Source organism: Hipposideros armiger, unplaced genomic scaffold, assembly GCF_001890085.2.
Source record: "Hipposideros armiger isolate ML-2016 unplaced genomic scaffold, ASM189008v1 scaffold_134, whole genome shotgun sequence".
Classification (NCBI taxonomy): Eukaryota; Metazoa; Chordata; class Mammalia; order Chiroptera; family Hipposideridae; genus Hipposideros; species Hipposideros armiger.
Genome location: NW_017731484.1, coordinates 194,007 through 214,156, shown reverse-complemented (window position 1 = coordinate 214,156; position 20,150 = coordinate 194,007). Strand labels below are relative to the sequence as shown.

Below are 20,150 nucleotides of genomic sequence, written 5' to 3'. Positions count from 1 at the left end.
CTGAGCCAGGCACTGTACCAGGAACAGGACGCCCAGGAAGGTCTGGTCTGACCTGTGCCATGGCCCTCTCAGGGTCTGTTTCCTCCGCTGCTAAAGGGAGTGGAGAGTGAATGGGAGGGTGGGGGGAAGGGTGGGAGCGGGTAGGGGGCTAGAGGGTGAAGATGCTAGATGAGTCCTGGGGTCGCTTCCCACAGAGGGTTACTCTGACAGTCTTAGCTTTGCAGACCTAGCTTCCCTTTTCCCTATTCTGGCCCCACCCTGCTTGCCCATGGCCAGTCTCCACCTTTTCCTTAGTGGGGAAGAGACAAAGCCCCTAGGAAGAGGCTTCTTCCAGTCTCACACCTCCAGGGCAGGCCCTACCCTTCCCAGTAGAGTGAAGTCCATCTCTCCTCACTGAAAACAGAGACTCCTCCACTCCTCCACTCCTCCACTCCACAGGCTCACCTTCTCAAGCCTAAACTAAACCTCTTAGCAAGCATTTTGAATAACAATTTAAAAACAAAGCAAGAACACCCTATCTCCTATTTCGCATTATCCTGTGGCAAGCACCTTGTGTATTATCTCAATTAAACCTCACACAAACTCTAGGGTGGTTGTCATCTCAACTCAATTTGCCAACAAAAAAATTGGAGGTTAAGCAACCTAGACCAGGATCACCAACCAGGAAGTGACTGCATCCAGCAGGCCCATCCTCCTAACCCGCTTCTAGTTCTGCCCTAAGGGGATTGCAAACAGGTCTCCAGTAACCTTCTGGGCTCTGAAGCGCCCTTCAGCCCAGATCCGGCAGCCCAGATCCGGCGCGACAAGAACTCCTGGTTCCTGCCCATGCCCACTTCAGGGGCGTTGCAGCTGAGGCCTAGCGGTTCAGAGCAAATAACTGAATTCTAAATACGTGGCCACGGTCACCTCACTGAGCCTAGAACCCATGCACCCAATTCACATAGAAAGGCTGGCAGGTGCGGGATTGGAATTCACTCCGTTACGCAGCGGGTGGGGATTTGGTTGAGCCCAGGTGCCGCCACCGTGCAGGGGTTGGGGAGGGGACAGAGCCGAAGTCCAGGACCCGGTAGAAAGCGGTGCCAAGAATAGGGCCGGGGCCAGGAGGGCGGGGCCAGGATCGAGGTGGGCGGGGTAGAGGCCGGGGCACCGGACCCCTGGTGGAGCCAGGGAACTGAAGCCGGGTCGGGGCTGGGGCCAAAGTCCGCGCGGAGCTGGGAACTCGGGCGGACCGAGGTCCAGCACCTGGAACCCGCGCGGGACCGGGACCGGGGCCGGGGCCTGGAGGAGTCGAGGGGTATTCGGAACTGGGACGGGACCCGAGCGGTTTCGGCAGCCTGAGGCCGGGACAGGGGCGGAGCCTGGGCAGGGCGGGGCGGTAATGATTTCCTGAGTCGCTGAGGAGGGAGGGAAATCAGTGGGAGGAGGAGGGAGAAGGAAAGAGGAGGAGGGCTAGGACTCGGCAGCCTCGGCTCAGCTCAGCTGCGCTCGGAGAACCCACGCCTCGCGGCTCTGCTTTGCGCCCTCCACCCGGGCATGCGCCCCCCGAGCACCTGGCCTCCCAGAGCCCCCGCCGCCCCCCAGAGCCTTTCCAGAGTCGGCCGCGCAGGATGTGTGCCCTCGGTCCCACGCTGCCGCCGCTGCTGCTGCTGCTAATGCTGGGTAAGCCTGGCCCCTGCCCTAGCCCTCAGCCCTGCCCGGCAGGTGCCTGCCGCCAGGCGTTTAGCTGGGCCATCCTCCCTAGCATTTCGGAGCCCTTCGCACCCCCTTCTCCGTCAGGAGCACCTCCAGATCCCCCAGACAGCCTGGGGGGTGGTGGCGAAGTCTCCTCAGCTCTAGGCCCTAGGCTGGGGCACAGTGAGCACCCACCGAGGTGCTGCCCCAGGGACCGCCAGGCCTCCGGGGGGGGGGCCAGACCCCATTTCTCAGCAAGCACACTCAGATCATAGGGTCGCTGCACCCAAATGCTGCGACTCCTCTCTGCCTCACAGTCAGCTTCAGGCCCAGCCTGGGGTGCCCGCCCTGCGTGGGCAGTGCCTGCAGGGCCTTCATAATTGCCCCGAGTTGGCTTGATGCCCAGTTGCCGGTTCTGCCCAAGATCTTTGAAGTACATATCCTCTGATTGCACCCCCCCTGCCCCCCCCCACACACACGCACTTCGTGGTCTGAAGTTGGGTGCAGTTCCCTCTCTCACCCCCCATCTCTGAACTGGGTCTGGTCTCTCTTTGCCCCTCTGCCCTTTCCCAGTGGCACTTGGGTCTGTAGCTTCCCACTAGTTGTCACATCCCCTTAGTCCCTTAGTCCCTGCCTCTGGAGAAACCGGGCTTCATGGAGACTGAGCTGGGATTTCCAAGCACCCTGTTTCTGTCGTGGTGGATGTTCATGGTGGGGTGTTCTGGACCATTGCTGCATGGATGCACGAGGGCAGTGACTATGGGATTGTTTTTGGCATGAACTGGAGGGCTCCCTGTAGGAGATGGTCTGGGGAGGAGTATGGCATCAAGACAGTGAGACTGCCTGTACAGATGATCAGGAGACTGAAGCCCTTAAAATAAGAGCGCAGTGTGGGGGATGAGGGTGAGGGTGAGGGTGGGGGTAGCCTGGCTGCCAAGATTCATAGCTGCCGTTGTCTAGGCTTAGGCTGATTTAGCCCCAACCGCCTTTTCTAGACCAGAGCTCCACAGCGGCACCAAGCAGAGTCTCCCTCTGCTGAGTAGGTCCCTAGGCCCTAGGGGACTAGAACGAGTCCTCTCCTTGGGGCCCTGAGAGGGCATCAGAAGGATGTCAGAGGGCCCAGTTGCCTAGCATTTGGCCTGTTTTCCCCACTGGGCAGTGGAGCTGAGAGGAGCCCAGGAGAGATGGGTAAGTGTGATGCACAGAGATGGAAGCGCCTGCTGAGATCTGGGGGCACTTATATTCATTTCAAAGATGAGGAAAATGGTGTAACTTGCCCAGAGAACGCATCTTGTGAGTGTTGGGTTTAGGATTTGAACCCAGATCTGTCTGACTACAAAGCAAGTCTCTCTGCTCGCCCTTCCCTCTCTGCTAACACAGAGGAGGGGATCTGCCTGGCAGCTGGCCCTTAAGGCAGTGGGGGTTACTTGCCCCTGGGATCGCCAAGCATCAGCAGTTGTGGAGCCAGGAATGTGGGAGGGGGGCCCTTCCCAGTGGAGTCAGCCTGATGGCTGGGAAAGGTGGCGGCCCAGCCGTCTTTCCCAGCACCCTGATTATGAATTGCCCTCAGGCAGGGCCCTCCTGAGTCACACTCACTCACTGTCTGAATGGAAGCTCTTAGCTCTCCTCAGTGTGGAAACTGAGGCCTGGGAGAGGAAGGGATGGGTCCAGGCCATATTGCTGGGGATAGGAATGGGACAGACTCCCGGCCTGTGCTCTAACTAAGCGACCACGGTTCTCCCCATGACTCAGCCACCAGAAGAAGGGTACAGAGCCTAGTTCAGTGGGAGAGTCAGGAGGGAGCACTTCTGGAAAACTCGGTGTTTTCCTCCAGCGCCTGCAGACAGGCTTGGGGATGCCCCTGGGAGTGACATTCTATTGGGTGAGGTCATCTCCTCAGGCCTCACTCGCCTGGGAGCTCCCTGTCTTCCTCTCTGGCTGTGTCCCTCCCCTGGGCTGTGTGGAAGCCATCTGACAGTAGGGTCTTGGCCAAGACAGTGTCCTTCTCCTGCTTTACCTTTCTCATCTTTAAAATGGGGGCAGGGCTCAGCCCCAGCCCTCCTTACATTCTGGGGTTCTGTGATATTATCTAGTGGGGATAGGATGGAAGGAGAGAGGCTGAGCCCTCCAAGCTGCCAGAGTATCTGCTGGAGCAAGGTGGGGCCTGGAGGTGGGGGTAGGGTAAAAAGGAGACTTTTGGCTTTTCTGAGGAGAGAAAGATGGGAAGGGACAGCTGGGGATTGTGTGCTTCCCTACAGAAAAGTAACCATATGTAAATGAAGGCTTTTGTTGGGGGGCGGGGCGAGAGGAGGGACCTTGTGCATCAGCTGGGCTAGCCTGGAAGATTGGCAGGCACTGGGGGGGGGGAGGGGATCTTCTGCCCCCAGAGGCCAGAGCAGAGCCTGGTTCTTGCCCCGTAGGCCTCAGCTGCCTCAGCAGCCCTGTGGGGTAAGAGAAGCAGTGAGCTCATGGCACAGCTGGAGGGAAGAGGCATTGTGTGGTGAGAAATGACTGGGTCTGTGTCCTGCCCAGCTTGGGGCACTGGCTCCATTGTCTGGAGTCCCCTGGCCCAGGTGACACAGCTAAGCCAACCAGCCTTTCTGAGCAAGATCTTGCCAGCTCCTCTCAAAACAAAGGAGGGGAACATTTGGTCTCAGAATCCTTTAGCTAGAAGGCTCCACTGACCAGGCCAGAGTGGGAACCACAGACATGAGACTAGAGAGGTTGGGAGGAGGGACTCAAGATATAGCTGGAATCAGGAAATGGTTACAACAGGAAATGGGATGTTCTTTCTGCTTCTGGCCTGTCAGAAATGGCATATTTCTGGCTTCTGAGGTAAACCTGGCTCTGTACCAGCTCTTTGAGACCCATGAGTCTTCTCTCTCAGCACCCTTTCCCTATTCTCAGGACACTGCCCAAGCTGCATACAAACTTTCTCCAGATTTCCTTTCCGGGGCAGGGGTCAAGAATGGTGCTGGTAGTGGGGGATGCAATGGGGACCAAGGATCCCCAACTTTTCCTCTCCTTCCTTACAGGAGTCCGGTGCTGTGCCCGGGAGGTGCTGGTCCCCGAGGGGCCACTGTACCGTGTGGCTGGCACAGCCGTCTCCATCCTCTGCAATGTCACTGGCTACGAGGGCCCTGTCCAGCAGGACTTTGAGTGGTTCCTGTACAGGCCGGAGGCCCCAGATGCTGCACTGGGCATTGTCAGTACCAGGGATAGCCGGTTCTCCTATGCTGTCTTTGGGCCCCGCGTGGCGGCTGGTGAGGTACAGGTGCAGCGTCTGCAGGGTGATGCTGTGGTGCTGAAGATCGCTCGCCTGCAGGCCCAGGACGCTGGCATTTATGAGTGCTACACACCCTCTACTGATGCCCGCTACCTGGGCAGCTACAGCGGCAAGGTGGAACTGAGAGGTACTGGGCCCTAGGAAGGGGCGGGGCCACCTCCCCACATAAAGGGCAGAAAATTAGGGCTGGGAGGGACCTATCTAACCACCCCTCAGATTTTGCTGCCGAGGAACCTGAGGCCCAAAGAGGTTAAGACTTGCACAAAGTCACCCAACAAGTTAGTGGCTGGTCTGGGACTCGAAACCATTCTAGTCCGCTGCTCTTATTCTATGATGATACCTCCTAGGAGAGCAGAAGTGTCCTTAAGCTGGTCCCCTCTCCACTCCATGAAAGAGTGAATCAACTCCCATCCCTGGAGATTCCAGGATCCAGATCTGGGGGAAGAGGGGAGAAAGCAGAGGTAGAGTAGGACGAGTGACACCGTGTGATATTCTTGCTCTTTTCTTTGTCTTCTGAGAAGGAAAACAGAACTACTTTTTGAGTATTTCAAACAGGTCAGTCCCAAACATAAGGATGAAGGTGATGGGCTGGTTCTGTGAAATTCAACAAATATTTATTGAGCTCCTGTTGTGTTCCCAGCTCTGTGCTCAGCACCACTGGGTTACAGAAGAAATAACACACCATCAAATCTTCCCCCTCTAGGAGCTCACAGTCTATTTCGGGAAACAGGTTGCATGTAGGAAACAGTAGCTCCCAGCCCTCCTTCACTCCAGCTGTTCTCTCCAGTTCTTCCAGATGGGCTGCAGGTGTCTGCTACCGCCCCAGGGCCCCGAGGCCGCCAGGCCCCAACTTCTCCCCCTCGCCTAACAGTGCATGAGGGGCAGGAGCTGGCACTGGGCTGCCTGGCGCGGTCGAGCACACAGAAGCACACACACCTGGCGGTGTCCTTTGGACGAGCCATGCCTGAGGCGCCAGTGGGGCGAGGGACTCTGCAGGAAGTGGTGGGACTCCGGCCTGACCTGGCTGTGGAGGCCGGTGCTCCCTACGCTGAGCGGCTGGCTGCAGGGGAACTGCGGCTGGGCAAGGAGGGGGCTGAGCGGTACCGCATGGTGGTGGGGGGTGCCCAGGCGGAGGATGCTGGCACCTACCACTGTACTGCTGCTGAGTGGATTCAGGATCCTGATGGCAGTTGGGCCCAGATTGCGGAGAAGAGGGCTGTCCTGGCCCATGTGGATGTGCAGACGCTGTGTGAGTACAGGAGCTGGGAGCCGTGGTATCTCAGTGGGGACTGGGGGCACCAGATGGTCGTAGACCAGGGCGCACACCTTTCCTAGAGTGAGCAGTTGTTAGCATCACTTCCCTCTATACCACCCATGACAGTTTCCTCTGCTCAGAGTTGAATATGGAGGTAGGGCCATGGCTGAGGGGTGTATTGGGCCCCTGGGTATGGGAGATGGTCATACCATGTGCGAGTCAGATGGGCGGCCTCAAAGTTGCTGCTGTCAAGCAAACTACAGCTGGGGAGTCAGGTGTCCTTCCTGCCTCCATGACACCCCTTCCCCGTCCTTTGTTTCAGCCAGCCAGCTGGCAGTGGCAGTGGGGCCTGGTGAACGTCGGATTGGCCCAGGGGAGCCCTTGGAACTGCTGTGCAATGTGTCAGGGGCACTGCCCCCACCAGGCCGTCATGCTGCGTACTCTGTGGGCTGGGAGATGGCACCTGCAGGGGCACCTGGGCCTGGCCGCCTTGTAGCCCAGTTGGACACAGAGGGTGTGGGCAGCCTGGGCCCTGGCTATGAGGGCCGGCACATTGCCATGGAGAAGGTGGCATCCAGAACCTACCGGCTACGGCTGGAGGCTGCCCGGCCTAGTGATGCAGGCACTTACCGCTGCCTTGCCAAGGCCTACATCCGAGGGTCTGGGGCCCGGCTTCGTGAAGCAGCCAGTGCCCGCTCCCGACCCCTCCCCGTGCACGTGCGGGAGGAAGGTGAGAGGGGTGGGTTGGACTTGTGGAACCATTTTCCTTCTGTGTCTATGTTTCTCTCCCTCATCATCAGCTGCCTCCATACCTCAGTCTCACACGCTTTTTCTAAGGTTGTGGGAACACCTTGAGTTTCCTGGGGTGTTGCTTGGACAGCGATCCTGACCCCATGCCCCCTCCACCTTCATCCTCTGACCCCATGGCCTTTGTTGTGCAGGTGTGGTGCTGGAGGCTGTGGCGTGGCTGGCAGGAGGCGCAGTGTATCGCGGGGAGACCGCCTCCCTGCTCTGCAACATCTCTGTGCGGGGTGGGCCCCCAGGGCTGCGGTTGGCCACCAGCTGGTGGGTGGAGCGACCTGAGGATGGAGAGCAGAGCTCAGCCTCTGCCCAGCTAGTGGGTGGCGTGGGCCAGGATGGTGTGGCAGAGCTGGGGGTCCGGCCTGGAGGAAGCCCTATCAGCGTGGAGCTTGTGGGGCCCCGAAGCCACCGGCTGAGACTACACAGCTTGGGGCCCGAGGACGAAGGCGTGTACCACTGTGCCCCCAGCGCCTGGGTGCAGCATGCCGACTACAGCTGGTACCAGGCAGGCAGTGCCCGCTCGGGACCTGTCACAGTCTACCCCTACACGCATGGTGAGTGACTCCTGCCCTCCTCTCTTCACTCACTGCCTTCCTCCAGTGCCACACTCACTCGTCCCTTTCCATCTGATCCTCCTGCTACTGTCCCCTCTTTCTCTCTGCATCACTTCACATGAAGAGACCTGAAAATCCAGCTTTCAGCCCCCAGTGCCCATCTGCCTCAGGGTTCTTGGTAGATTTTGACTTGAATGCAGAGAGGGCAGGGAGTGGGCCAGAGAGAGCTGTCTGGGAATGGGGAGGAGGTGGGTGCAGACAACTTGATAGAGAAGGTGCTGGGACTCCCATGGGACAGTGGGTGGAGGGTAGCGGCACCCCAGGCTGAACACAGCCATCCTCTCTCACCTAGCCCTGGACACCCTGCTCGTGCCCCTGCTGGTGGGTGCAGGGGTTGCCCTCGTCATCGGCGCCACTGTCCTTGGTACCATCACCTGCTGCTTCATGAAGAGGTTGCGAAGAAAACAGTGATCCCTCCCTTCCCCAGCCCAGCCCAGGTAAGGCTCGAGAACTCCCAGCCTTGCCTTCCGAGGCCTTGAGATGAGCTGCTGGCTCCTCAGCTCCACCTGGAGGAGGGGCCAGCTCACAGTTCTTCAGGACCTTGTTGACGGGGTGAGGGCTGGGACGAGCCCCACTCAGGGCTCTTCTTAGCTCACTCCATGCTCTCTCCAGTTCGCGCAGGTCTTGACTGTCTTCCAGCCCGGCACCACGCCCACCTCCGGTTGCCCGGATACCCTGTCCCTATGTCCCACCTTCCTTTAATTTATTTGACCTACTCCCACCCCAGTGGGGGCGCTCGGCCTCCATTTCCCGCTCCTCTGTTCCCGACTCCTCCCTCTGGCCTGTTCTTGATGTCATACCCAGCCTGAAGGGAGGCTTTCCCTGTTCCAGAATTCGTTTTTCTAAAATGTGAATAAACTTGTTTTATAAAATCCAGGGCTGGCTGTGTCTTCCCTATCATAAGGCCGTAAGAGGCTAGGGGTTGTGGCAGAGAGGTTGTTGGGGGTTGACAAACTATTCTGGATGACCCAGGCCTCTTTCCACCACAAACGCCATCTGGCGTCTGGGCCATGCCACCCACCCCAGGAAGGGACACCTGGATTCCATCTGCTGCCTGAGCAGTCAGTGTTGAGCCAATTCCTGTTGGGACTCCTACTCGGGGACGGGGGCACAGGAAGGAGGGTCCCCACTCCCAGGTTCTCCCAGGTTGCAGGGCACAGGCTTCCAGCAGCCAGTGCCCTTTGAGTTCCCTGCACCTCTCTGCTCTCTCATTCTGTTGGTCCAGCTGGTCTTGGACCTGACTCCTCCCATCAGCCCTGGGGCCTCAGCCTTTTTCCTCTTGATCTTCATTATTCAGTCTGACAGCAGCAGAATAGAAGCCCCAGAACACAGCTGCCTGGATGGCGGGTAAGTCAGGGGAGGTCTGTGTGTCCACAGAGCCCCTACATATGCCGCCCCCATAGCCTGCACGCACCCCCCCACCCAGGCCTTGCCTTACCCCTCTGCCTAAGAATTCTCTGATCTTAGAATTCTTATTGCATTGCACCTTAAGAGGCACCTGGTCTACCTCTTTTAATTCCGTTATTTAAACATTTATTGAGCATTATTTTAAAGATGGGGAGACTGAGGCCCAGAGAAGTGATGTGACTTACCCAAAGTCATAGAGCTAATTAGTGACAGTGTCACGACTAGAATCCAGGTCTCCTGACTTTTTGCACTGTACCCAGTAGTGCCCTGAGTGGTGACTAAGTGGTGAAGAAAGGTATGGCGGGGTCTCGGTAACTTCCATCCAGCCTCAGTTTCTCTGCCCATTCAATTGCAATGGGTTAACTACTGTGTATGTGTGTGTGTGTGTGTGTGTGTGTGTGTGTGTGTGTACAGAGAGCCCATTCCCTCCTACGTAGGCTCCAACCTTTTCACTGAATTAAGCCAAAATGACATGCCATCCTGCATCCCAACATTTGTTCTTGGGGGAATAAGTGACACCAGGGTTCCGGAACCTCATCTTTGACTGATGGTGACTCAGGTGGCCCTGTGACCTGAGGCAAAGATGTCCTCTCTGAGTGGACCCAAACTGGCACGGGCTCCCTCCAGGACCCCCATTCCTGCTTCCAAGAGGCACAGGTCCCACAGGACCTCAGCTTCCCAGCCTGGAATGGAGCAGACTTGGGTGCTTTTCTCCAAGGGGCTCAGACTTTTATTAAAGGACAGGAGTGGGGTATAGCCGGTATCAGAGGGCATGCCTGCCTGGGCACACACTTTTCTCCCAGGAGGCCAGCCTCCGGTCCCCTCCACCTCTGTCCCTTCTCAACTTGCCATTGATCTCCCTTCAGCATCCTGGGGGGCTGCCCCTGGTGACTGGAAAGGGGTTGGACATGACATGGGAACAGCATCTGAAGGGACTCCTGTCCTAGCTGGGCAGACGGCAGGCCACAGACATAGCCAGATGTTAGACGCCTTGCTTCTCTTTCACATTCTCTCCTACATTTAATCCTGTCTCCAAAGTCCTACAAGGGCACGTCCAGTATGTTCACTATAGCGTCTTCTGTTGACGTCTTTGCTGCAAGAATTTTTGTCCCAAACATTTTCACCACATAACTGGTGTGTATGCCATGTGTGTGTGTGTGTTTGGTTGAATTTTTCCATTGACTAATCAACCACCTTTAGTGGACTTAATATATTTGAGCTAATTGTCATTTTGGTTTCATTTCTCTGTTGATGAAATTCTCACACTCATTTTACATTCTATAAATTTTAGCTAGTTCTCATAACTGTCTACAGTGATGAGTAGATATGGTGGTATTCATCTTAATATAGTTAGCATTTCTTCCAGATGATGATGATATGCCCCGACAATTGGTTTCTTATTTTGAAACACGCTACATTGGGAGGAGAGAGGCCGAGGGCCCTCTTTGAAGGTGCAGAGTTGAACCCACATTTCCTATAGAATTAACACAAGTGCTTAGGTACAAACCACAAAATAAAATAAATTATTTGTGCAGTATTGCCATGAATCTACACACTTTTTAAATGTATTCAAATATTTTGTATTTTGCAATAAACTCTTTAATTTTGTTGTGTTCTTTTTTATGGTAAAATTACCTTATAGCCAATAAGTTATGTGGTGAAAATGTTTGCAGCCAAGATTCTTGTAGCAAAGATGCTCCTGTGAAAGTAAGAACCTACAAGGGATTCCCCCTTTTGCCACTTCCTCTTCCAACTCCCCACCACCTCTGCAGGAATTCCCTCGAGGTCTCCTTACTGCCTCCTGTCTCTCTTGCCTACTTATTTTCCCCAAACGTCATCTCTAGTTGCCACTACCCTATTTCCATTGACAGGTGAGTCCCTGGGCCCAGAAGCCTGGGTTTCAGGGCACTCTTTACTTACACACTAGACTTGATTCTTTCTATGGGTTGTCGGAAAAGTCATGACACATTTTCGCAACGAAAAACAGAAAAGTATGTCATGACTTTTCCGACAACCCAGTATTTCAGTCTGCACCCCAAGGATCCTCAGCTTCTCAGCTACTCCGCAGCTTGTATGCCCCGCCTCCTGATACAACCCCCAGGTCTTTGCTTAGAGCAGTGGCTCTCAAACTGTAGTCCCCATTCCAGTATCAGCATGGCCTGGGAACTTATTAGAAATGCAAATATTTGGTCTCCACCCCAGATCTATTGAGTCAGAAGGTCTGGGAGTGGGGCCAGCAGTGTTTCCACAAGCCCTCCAGGTGACTCTGATGCTATAGCTTCAGGCTTAGCTCATTCTCTGTGCCTTGTTCAAGCCTTAGCTTTCTGATTACCAAACCCTCCTACCCTTGCTTGGAGAGACTGCTCAGGTTCTTAATTTGCAACAGTTTCCATGGACATATTTCTCTGTTTCTCCCATGTGCACTGTATTCTGAAGACAGGAAACCAGTCTTGAACTGTTCACCCCCCATGTGCCTGGTTCAGTGTTCTGTACCCAATGGGTACCCAATGAACAATTTGCATGACTCCCTCTCACTGTGCCCCAAAACTAATTTTACTTTCCTAAGGGCCCCCGTGTCTCAGGTCTAGGGAACTCACTCTCTCCATCTCTCCCTGGCCCTGTTCCTCCTCAGAATCTCTCTCTCCCTTCCTACATCTGCAGAGGTACTTATGAAATCTTGCTCCACTGTCAGAAAAGAGCTCTCTTTTCCCAGGGACCCAGCTTTGGCAACTCCTACTTTCTGTTTCTCTGCTCAGGAGACAAGGTCATTCACACCCTGCTGATCCACCCCTAGTCTTGGTCCTCCCACTCAGCCTGTCACAGTGGTGAGGGTGGGCCTGGGAGGGCACCCTCCTTATTTATCTCTGCCCACCTCCATCCAGCTTTCTCTCCACTGGGTCAGCTGGGGCTACTGTGTCCAGTGAGACAGGGTGTGCCATACACAACGCAAACTCTGCTCCCAAAGCCACTCACGCTGGTTTGCGGTAACATCAGTCTGGAGAAAAAGGGTGCCTTTTTACAATTTGCACAAAGATGCTTTATGGGTTAGTAGCAGCCCTGAGTATATCACCTGTCTATTGGTCCATTTACCTATCTACCAGCTATCTCTCTCTGCTTCCACCTTTCCATCCGACCCATATAAGTCCATCCTTCTGTCCATCCATCCACCCATGAACAGATGTGAAGGTCAAACACAGACAGGCTGGTAAGCTCACCCATTCCTGACCCTCCATCCTCCTGAAATCAGGATCCCTTCCTTCAGCATTGGATCCTGGACTCAAACTTCTGAGAGGCTTCTCCAGACTTAATGCATTCCAAGGGACCTCGCCTGCCTCCTTCTCCACCTCCAATATCCAGCTCCCCAGGTACCTGGGTCTGGCCCTGCCACATGGGTCTGGAGGAAACTGGTCACACCTTGGACTCACCCTCTGGGGGTGGCAAACAGCCATTCTGCCCCTTGTCAGCCCCTGCCCCTCCCCCTGCCCCTTCCCCCACCCCTTCCTCCTCCACCTTCTCATCCAGCCGGCTGGGGATAGACCAGTAGAGATGGGCGTCAAGACGGGCAGCTGTCTCAGCCAGCTCCCGGGCACTACACGAGGGTGTGGGCACCTCAAAGGTCTGGTGGAAGCTGGCATAATCCACCTCGTAGAAACCGTCCTCCAGGGTTAGCACTGATGTGAAGCGGTGGCCCCACAGCACCTCATCCACCAAGTAGGAGCTCCGAGCTTGGCATGTCATTCCTGGGGGGAGGGGCATGAGTAAGGGAGAAGCCCAGCCCCAGGCTTCCCTCAGCTGCCTCTAACTCCACAGCCCTATTCCCAGCACCCTTCCCTATATCCCTCCCAAAGGGCCCCACCCCCTTCAGTCCAGCCTACCTTCTCCCCTTCCCGGCTTCGGTACTTGCTCAGCGCTCTCACCTCTTTTCCAATGCCCAGCTCCTCTTCATCTCCAACCCACTCTCTCCCCTCCTCTCCATGGGAGATGCCAATCAGAGCTTAACCTTGAAATTGACCTTGGGGATCAAGAAGTGCAACTTCCCTCTCCATACAGGGCTCCCACTGGAGCATTCCCAATGGTGGGCAGCTGGCTTGTACCTGATTACCTCCCAGAAATGAGAGCTCACAACCTCACAAGCTCCCACTCCTCTGCATGATGGCTCTAACAGTTGGGTTGTTCTTCATTTAGAGCTAAAATCTGCCTCCCAGGATTTCCACTCCTTGGTTTCATGCCCCTGCCATATGATAGACACCCCTTTAAATATCTAAAAACAGGAGTCTCAGGTTCCATCACGTCTTCTCTTCTTTAGGCTGAACATCCCTGTCACCTCCACCGTTTCTCATGTGACCTGGATTCCCAACATTTTACTTACTTGACTGTAAACCAAATGGCAAAGGAGGATCCTTTAAGCACTTTGTTATAAACGCTCCAATCATGGCCTGATCCTTGCATGAGACAGGGCTCACCACCTTTTTTTTAGCCATGATGCTTTAGCTAATAGGGCCCAAGGTTACATTACATAAACATTTTGGAAACTGTATCACATTGCTATGACATCAAGCCCGTGGCCAACTAAAACCCCCAGTTCTTTTTCACCAGAGCTCTTCCATGCTGTGCTTACATAAGTGATCTTTTTTTTTTTTAAGCCTAAATGTAGAGTTTTATATTTATTCCTTTTAAATGTCATCTTGTTGGGTTTTGGCTCATTATACTTGCTTTTCAAAAGCATTTTGGATTCTGACTCTTCACCCAAAATATTACCATCCTTTCCGGCTTTGTCTCAGACAAGCTCCCTTCCCTACCTTCATCTCACCCTCCTTGCCCTGGGCCTGTGTCCTGTCCTCCATGATGGGTGGGCACACCCACAGGGCAAGTGATTTTCCTCCTACCCCAGGGTCTCCCCTATCCACCTCAGCCTATGAGCACCTCAGAACAAGGGGAAACAGAAGAGTGAACATCAGCTAACCAGAGACAAGCTCCTACCACTGCAATCCCCACCCTGAGACATCTTAGGGTCACCGGTATCCTTAGTGTCTTTGATGAATCTGGAATAAGAAGTATCCGGTGGGGGAGGGGAAGAAGAGGCAAAAGGGACAATGGGGAGAGGGGAGCTGAGAGGAAGAGAGGAAGGGTCTGGGGTGACAAAGGGAGAAGTGGGCTGGAGAGGGACTTCTCTGTAAGGGGAGGGGCTGCCTCCTATACTGGCAAAATGGTGTGAGCTAGAGGGATACAGAGGAAAGGGGGAGGGGTGAATGGGGTAGGGAAAGAGCTAGGGGGAGCCTGGGGGTGGTGAAGAAGGAATGGGGAACACTGAGGCAGAGGGTGGTATGTTGAGGCTCAGCTTGAAGGGACTAAGAAGGGGGTTAGGAGGCGCCAGCTTGTGGGAGAAGCCAGCAAAGGGCATCACCTCTGAAAACAGGAACTGCAGCCTGCTCATGGGCCTTTGGTTATCCACTTGCAGTTTTCTAATCCTTCTGCCACTCCTAGATCTCAAGTCATGAAGGACTTCAATTGCTGCCCTGGCACTGGCCTTTTCCTATCTGCTCCCAAGCCCTTCAACTGTAGGCTTGAGTTGGAGGTACTGACATCACAGGTGTGTTGCCAGTTCCTTCTGGGAGGCTGCTAGAATAAACGCTAGGATCATCTATTTCCGTTGTCAGTGGAAGCTGAAAAATCTTTTGATGAATGGGGAAACTGAGGCAGAAGTGAGGCCAGGTATCAACCTCTCCCTCAAGTCCAGCCTAGGAATAACTCAGGTCATGGAAAAGCCTCCCCACCCAATTCAAGGGGCCTGGACCTCTCAGAATGACAAAAACGGCAAACCTAACCCCTACTTCCAATTTCATACCACTAAACACGGAAGCCAGACTGCCTGTGTCCTCTCTACCGCATGGCCACTTAATAGCTTATGGCTGTGGACAACTTACTTAACCTTTCATTGGGGCAATCTCCTTTTTAAAAAATGAGCACAATAACAAGAAGTTATCTTCATGGGGTTCTCCTTAAGATTAAATTAACTCAGAGGGCTAAGATGCTTTGGAGTTGTGCAGGGCACAGAGCAAACACAGGGTGAGTGGTAGCTATTATTAGCCCTTCCACCTATTCCCAGGAACACAGACCTCTCAACCCCAGGTCCCAGGCCAGGGCCCCTTTGGGGAATCGCTCCAAGCTTTCTCTGGGCTCTCTATGGAGTCACTCTGCTAACACGCCTCTCCCAACAGAGGTCCCCCATCTCCCCTCACTCTCTCACACTCCACCAGCCTCTCTGCCTCTCCTCTCCTCGGTCCCTGGCCTCTCCTCTTGCCCCTGAGTTCCTCTGCTGTGCCCTCCCCCGCCCGGGCCCCTCTGAATCAGGTTCCCCATCCACCCCATTCCCCTCCTCCTGCTCCCCCGCACCCGTGGCTTCCACCATGCCCTCGAGGATGACGACGATCTCGAAGTCGTCCCTCTCCAGGGCGCGGCGCGACGCCTCCCAGAAGGGGCTGGCGGCGTCGATCTCGTGGCTGATGACGAGCGGCGAGACGAGGAAGAGGCGGTCGTCGCCCGTGTCGAAGCCCACACTGAGGTCGGTCTGGTGCAGGGGGATGAACTCGCCCTCGAGCGTCTGGCGCGATCGGATGAGCTTGGCGCGAATGGAGGCCTCGACGATGTGGGACGAGCGCAGGTCACCCACGCGGAACATGAGGCAGAGGCGGCCGTCGCGCAGCGACACCACGGCGTGCGAGGAGAAGACCAGCGTGGCCGCGCGCTTGTTGGGCTGCGAGATCTTGACGAACATGCAGCCCACCATGAAGGCGTTCACCATGGAGCCCAGGATGGCCTGCAGCAGCAGCAGCACGATGCCCTCGGGGCACTGGTCGGTGATGACGCGGTGCCCGTAGCCGATGGTGGTCTCCGTCTCGATGGAGAAGAGGAAGGCGGCCACGAAGCCGTTGAGGTTGTTGACGCAGGGCGTCCAGGCCGTGTCCTCCAGGTGCTCCAGGTCGCCGCGGCCGTAGGCGATGAGCCACCAGATGGCGCCGAAGAAGAGCCAGGTGAGCGCGTAGGCGAGCACGAAGAAGAGCAGGCTGAGGCGCCACTGCAGGTCGACCAGCGTGGTGAACAGGTCGGTCAGGTAGCGGTAGGTCTCGCGCACGTTGCCCTGCTGCACGTTGCAGCGGCCGTCCTTCTCCACGTAGCGCTGGCGGCCGCGGCGCCGGGGCGGCTCCTCCCGGCCCGAGGCGGAGGCGGCGTTCTCCTGCGCCATGGCAGCGGCGCCCGGCGAGGTCGGGGTCAGCGCCGCCGCCGCCCGCCGCCCCTCGGTCTGCGCCTCGGCGTGCTCGCAGCTGCTGCAGGGACTGAAAGATGGGCAGAGTTAACCGACCCCGCGGGCGAGGCGGCGACAGCCAGACCGGCCCCGAGGGGTTGAGGGGTCCTGAGCCGAGGCACTGCACGCCCCTCGGCCTCAGCCTCCGCATCGGTGCTGTGGGAACGATACGTACAACGCTCGCTGCCCCCGTAGCTCACAAAACCGCGAGCATCAAATGGGATAACGTATTTGAACCGGGTTGCACTATGCAAGTTGGATGATTATTTTCGGGGTACGGTGGTGCCAGAGATCTTGGCCCTACCACAGGCAGTCCTACTTCCACAGGCTTCCCCCCGGGCGAGAGGCCCCAGCAGGGAGGCAATTTCCTGAACTCGTTACACTGTGGGCTCCTTGAAGGCAGGCAATTCATCTCCCTCTACTGCACGCCCCCTCCTTGGCTATTGTCAGCGCAGCCTCGTAGTCCCAGAATCGCTGTTCTCCGCAATTCAACCTGATGGTCTAACCAGGCTCTTCTGAAGTTCATCCCAAGACTGACACACAGAAAACCTTTCCCGTTCCTCCCTCCCTGGACCTCACTGTACCCTCACCCACATCTTCCTCCTCTCAACAAGCTTACAATGGAGATTTGGAAGTGATGGAGAGTACCGTATTTCCCCATGTATAAGATGCTCCCATGTATAAGATGCACCTTAATTTTAGGTCCCGGAATTTGAAAAGAAATGTATTACATAAAGTTATTGAACTCAAGTTTTAGTCATCATAAAATTCATACAACTCCTCATCACTGTCAAAACTCCCAACCATTAGCTTGTCCTCATCCGTGTCTGATGACGAATCACTGTCTTCATATATTGCCTTATCCTCAATGGGAAATGCAAGTAAAAAAATCTACAACCACTGTATAAGACGCACCCAGTTTTTAGACCCCAAATTTTTTGAAGAAGGGTGTGTCTTGTACATGGGGAAATATGGTAAGTGAAAAATCTCCAATGGGCAAGGATTGAAAACTCCCATACTAGGAAATTCCCGCTGAAACCCCTCCCTGAGGAGTAACCATGCTATTTGCTGCTGTAGAATCACCCTATTTTCCCTGGGTTCTTTCCACAGCAGAGACAGCCTGAAAATGGGCCTGAGGACTGGAGGATATGCCATCAACGCAGAGGCCAGCGGGTAAAGAAAGCACAGAATTCCTCATGAGTTAGGTTTGTGTTCCTCTACTCTCCTATTCTTAATGATATGCAGCAAATCAGATACAGGGAAGCACTAAGCACCCACGTTTATCGCCCCCTTCGCTCCAGCTCTTTACTCCAGCATCTTACCTCTCACTGATTATCCTAACAGCCCCCTCATATGCCCCAAAGCTCACATTCCAGGGGAAGCCCACCTGGTTTTGCCTCAAATCCAAGTGGAGGAGCTCTGTGAGCTGCAGTCTGCCCTGAGAGAGAGAGCCAAGGCCCTCCCCCAGGCACGCAGGGGCCCCTAGGAGCTGTGGCTCATATAGGAAAGGTTCAGAAAAAAGAGACTTCTCCACCTCCCTTCTTCTTGGGAATCATCTTCTCCTGCCTTCAAAGAAATCTGAGCTGGTTGGGTTGACATATGGGAAGGAAGGCGTGTGACATGAGGATCACAGATGGGCTGGATGTTTGACCAGGTCCTGGGGAGAAACCACCTGGATATGTAACCCCAAACCCAGGGCTCCAGGATTTAAGTTCTGGGGTGAGGTGCTCTGCATCCAAACCTTTGGAGGCTGTGTGTGTGTGTGTGTGTGTGTGTGTGTGTGTGTGTGTGTGTATTGGCGCAGGAGGAGAAACTAGTAAGAGATGGCTTAGAGCTTAGGGGCACCACCACATTTATTTTCCAGGAGAAGTNTGTGTGTGTGTGTGTGTGTGTGTGTGTGTGTGTGTGTGTGTATTGGGGCAGGAGGAGAAACTAGTAAGAGATGGCTTAGAGCTTAGGGGCACCACCACATTTATTTTCCAGGAGAAGTCAGGGGACACAGGGTCCAGGAGTCCCAATGCAATGGCAGATTAGAGTCTTCCCCTCCCCCAACAATGGACTTCCCTTTCCCTCCCTGCAGCCCAAGATCTCTAAGCATGGATGGGCTCAGAGACCCCAAGTCATGCAGAAAATTACTTGGGTCCCACTTATCCCAGCTTCAGTCCCAGGTGGGCTTCTAGATGTTCTCTTGTATTAGGCAATCTGACCCCAATCCGCCTGCAGAGATAGACCTCTCTGCCCAGGGGTAGGGAAGGAACCCCAGCGTCTTATCATTCCCAGAATTCTTCGCTCCATTGCCCCAGGGGTCTAGGTGAGCCTTACTTTGATTTTGTCCCCTCTCCTGTCTTCTTGAGGGGAGCTGCATTTTTCTCAATGGGGAAGGAAAGGTGTGAAATTGTTACCTCTATCCCGGGATCAAAGACTTGATTTCTGCCCCTTCCCTCTAAAGAGTCCTGTTCCTCCAGGCTACTTCTCTTTATTTCTTGTGCATGCTGTAACCCCTTTCCAGAAGACCCCAGTGCCACATTTTCCTGGATCTCCCTTTCTCGCAGTGTGAAGTGCTGGCTATCAAGAGGGCTTATTTTTATTGAAGGGATTCTGGTGAAAACTCCCTCAGGACCCAGCTCCTCCCAAATCCCCGCTTGCCTTTGGAAATAGGGGCCCAAACCGAAGTCCCCCGCAACTCAACTCACAGCGTGCGGAGAGGAGAGCAGCCAGCAGCAAAGAGCCCTGGGGGGGAGCGGCCATGCCCCTGACACTGCCCCCACCCCTGGCCCTCATGGAGGGTGGGAGCCGCAGACACCGCTGTTTCTCCTCAATGTGGCAGCAGCTCTGACTACGACTCGCTATCTGTGTCATCCCCACTTCCCAGGCTCCCCTGCTCCTCTCCTGTTTCCACAGCAACCAGTCTGGCGACAGCGCTAGAGCATCCCCCTCCCCTCCCCACTCCTGGGTACCACTAGAGGCTGAGCCACATGCTATCGCTATTTTTAGCTCAAGTCCCTCCTCCTGGACAGCTCAGAGGCTCACCTCCTCACCCCCTCAGGGGGAAAAAAAAAAAGCTGACTTGCTGGCTCTTTTCTGAGAGGCTCCTTGCTCTGGGAAAATACAGGCCCTGATGTGTTTGGGAATAAGGCATTTGGTTTCTTGGGGATTTAAAGGGCCATCTGGGAATGGGTAGCTCATCCTCTCCTACAGGGGCCTCTGGGTGCAGGTGTTGCTCTTGGATCAGGTTCACCAGCACAGTCTCCATTTTTGGAGTGGCCATCCTGATCCAGAAAGAGGTAGCTAAGGGGAAAGAGATCCACCCAAGGAAGGGAAGCAGGGTAATCTTTGTCACTGATTTATGACATGACCCATAGGCATCACTTTACTTCCGTTAGCCACAGTTGTTCCATCTATCAGAGGGTGTGGACATATGCAGATATCTGCCTGCTTCACGGATATGCAGATCAAATGAGGCAATATAAACAGAAGGGCTTTGAAGTGTATTTTGTTAATAGCTAAAAGTCTAGAAACAATCCAAATGTCCAACAGAGAGAAAAGGCTAGGTTAGGGCTTACTAACAATTCATTCAACAAACGTTTATGGAATCCAAGTGCCAAACAATGTGCTAGGTGGGGGTGGTTACAGAAATGAATAAGTCTCTGCCTAGAGGAGCTCATAGTCCAGTGGGGAGAAAGACACCTAAACACATAATACTGACTCTACTGGTAACCATTTGTTGATCATCAGCTATGAAGTAGACAACATCTCATTTAAAAACCCTGTAAGATACCCTATGAAATAGGTATTATTTTCTTATTTATAGAT

At 54.7% G+C, this 20,150-nt stretch overlaps 2 protein-coding genes across 2 annotated transcripts; one reads left to right on the top strand and one right to left on the bottom strand.

The window, feature by feature from the left end:
• The first annotated feature begins 1,230 nt into the window (after nucleotides 1-1,230).
• IGSF8 (immunoglobulin superfamily member 8) lies at nucleotides 1,231-8,503 on the top strand. Its single transcript, XM_019649703.1, has 7 exons — nucleotides 1,231-1,659; nucleotides 4,707-5,084; nucleotides 5,745-6,206; nucleotides 6,535-6,942; nucleotides 7,154-7,567; nucleotides 7,920-8,064; nucleotides 8,240-8,503. Exons 1-6 carry the CDS (start codon nucleotides 1,608-1,610, stop codon nucleotides 8,036-8,038), a joined length of 1,833 nt encoding a protein of 610 aa, XP_019505248.1. The 5' UTR covers nucleotides 1,231-1,607; the 3' UTR covers nucleotides 8,039-8,064; nucleotides 8,240-8,503.
• A 1,235-nt stretch (nucleotides 8,504-9,738) lies between these two features.
• Nucleotides 9,739-19,215, bottom strand: KCNJ9 (potassium inwardly rectifying channel subfamily J member 9). Its single transcript, XM_019649704.1, has 3 exons — nucleotides 19,031-19,215; nucleotides 15,428-16,368; nucleotides 9,739-12,774 (listed from the first exon to the last, which is right to left on the bottom strand). The coding sequence occupies exons 2-3, from the start codon at nucleotides 16,275-16,277 to the stop codon at nucleotides 12,443-12,445; spliced, it is 1,182 nt and encodes a 393-aa protein (XP_019505249.1). The 5' UTR covers nucleotides 16,278-16,368; nucleotides 19,031-19,215; the 3' UTR covers nucleotides 9,739-12,442.
• Between the last annotated feature and the right edge of the window lie 935 nt (nucleotides 19,216-20,150).

Coding starts and splice junctions, on each gene's coding strand:
- IGSF8 (XM_019649703.1), top strand. CDS start 1,608: ATGTGTGCCCTCGGTCCCACGCTGCCGCCGCTGCTGCTGCTGCTAATG. Junction 5,085..5,744: donor CGGCAAGGTGGAACTGAGAG/GTACTGGGCCCT, acceptor TGTTCTCTCCAG/TTCTTCCAGATGGGCTGCAG. Junction 7,568..7,919: donor AGTCTACCCCTACACGCATG/GTGAGTGACTCC, acceptor TCTCTCACCTAG/CCCTGGACACCCTGCTCGTG.
- KCNJ9 (XM_019649704.1), bottom strand. CDS start 16,277: ATGGCGCAGGAGAACGCCGCCTCCGCCTCGGGCCGGGAGGAGCCGCCC. Junction 12,775..15,427: donor GGGCATGGTGGAAGCCACGG/GTGCGGGGGAGC, acceptor CCCTCCCCCCAG/GAATGACATGCCAAGCTCGG.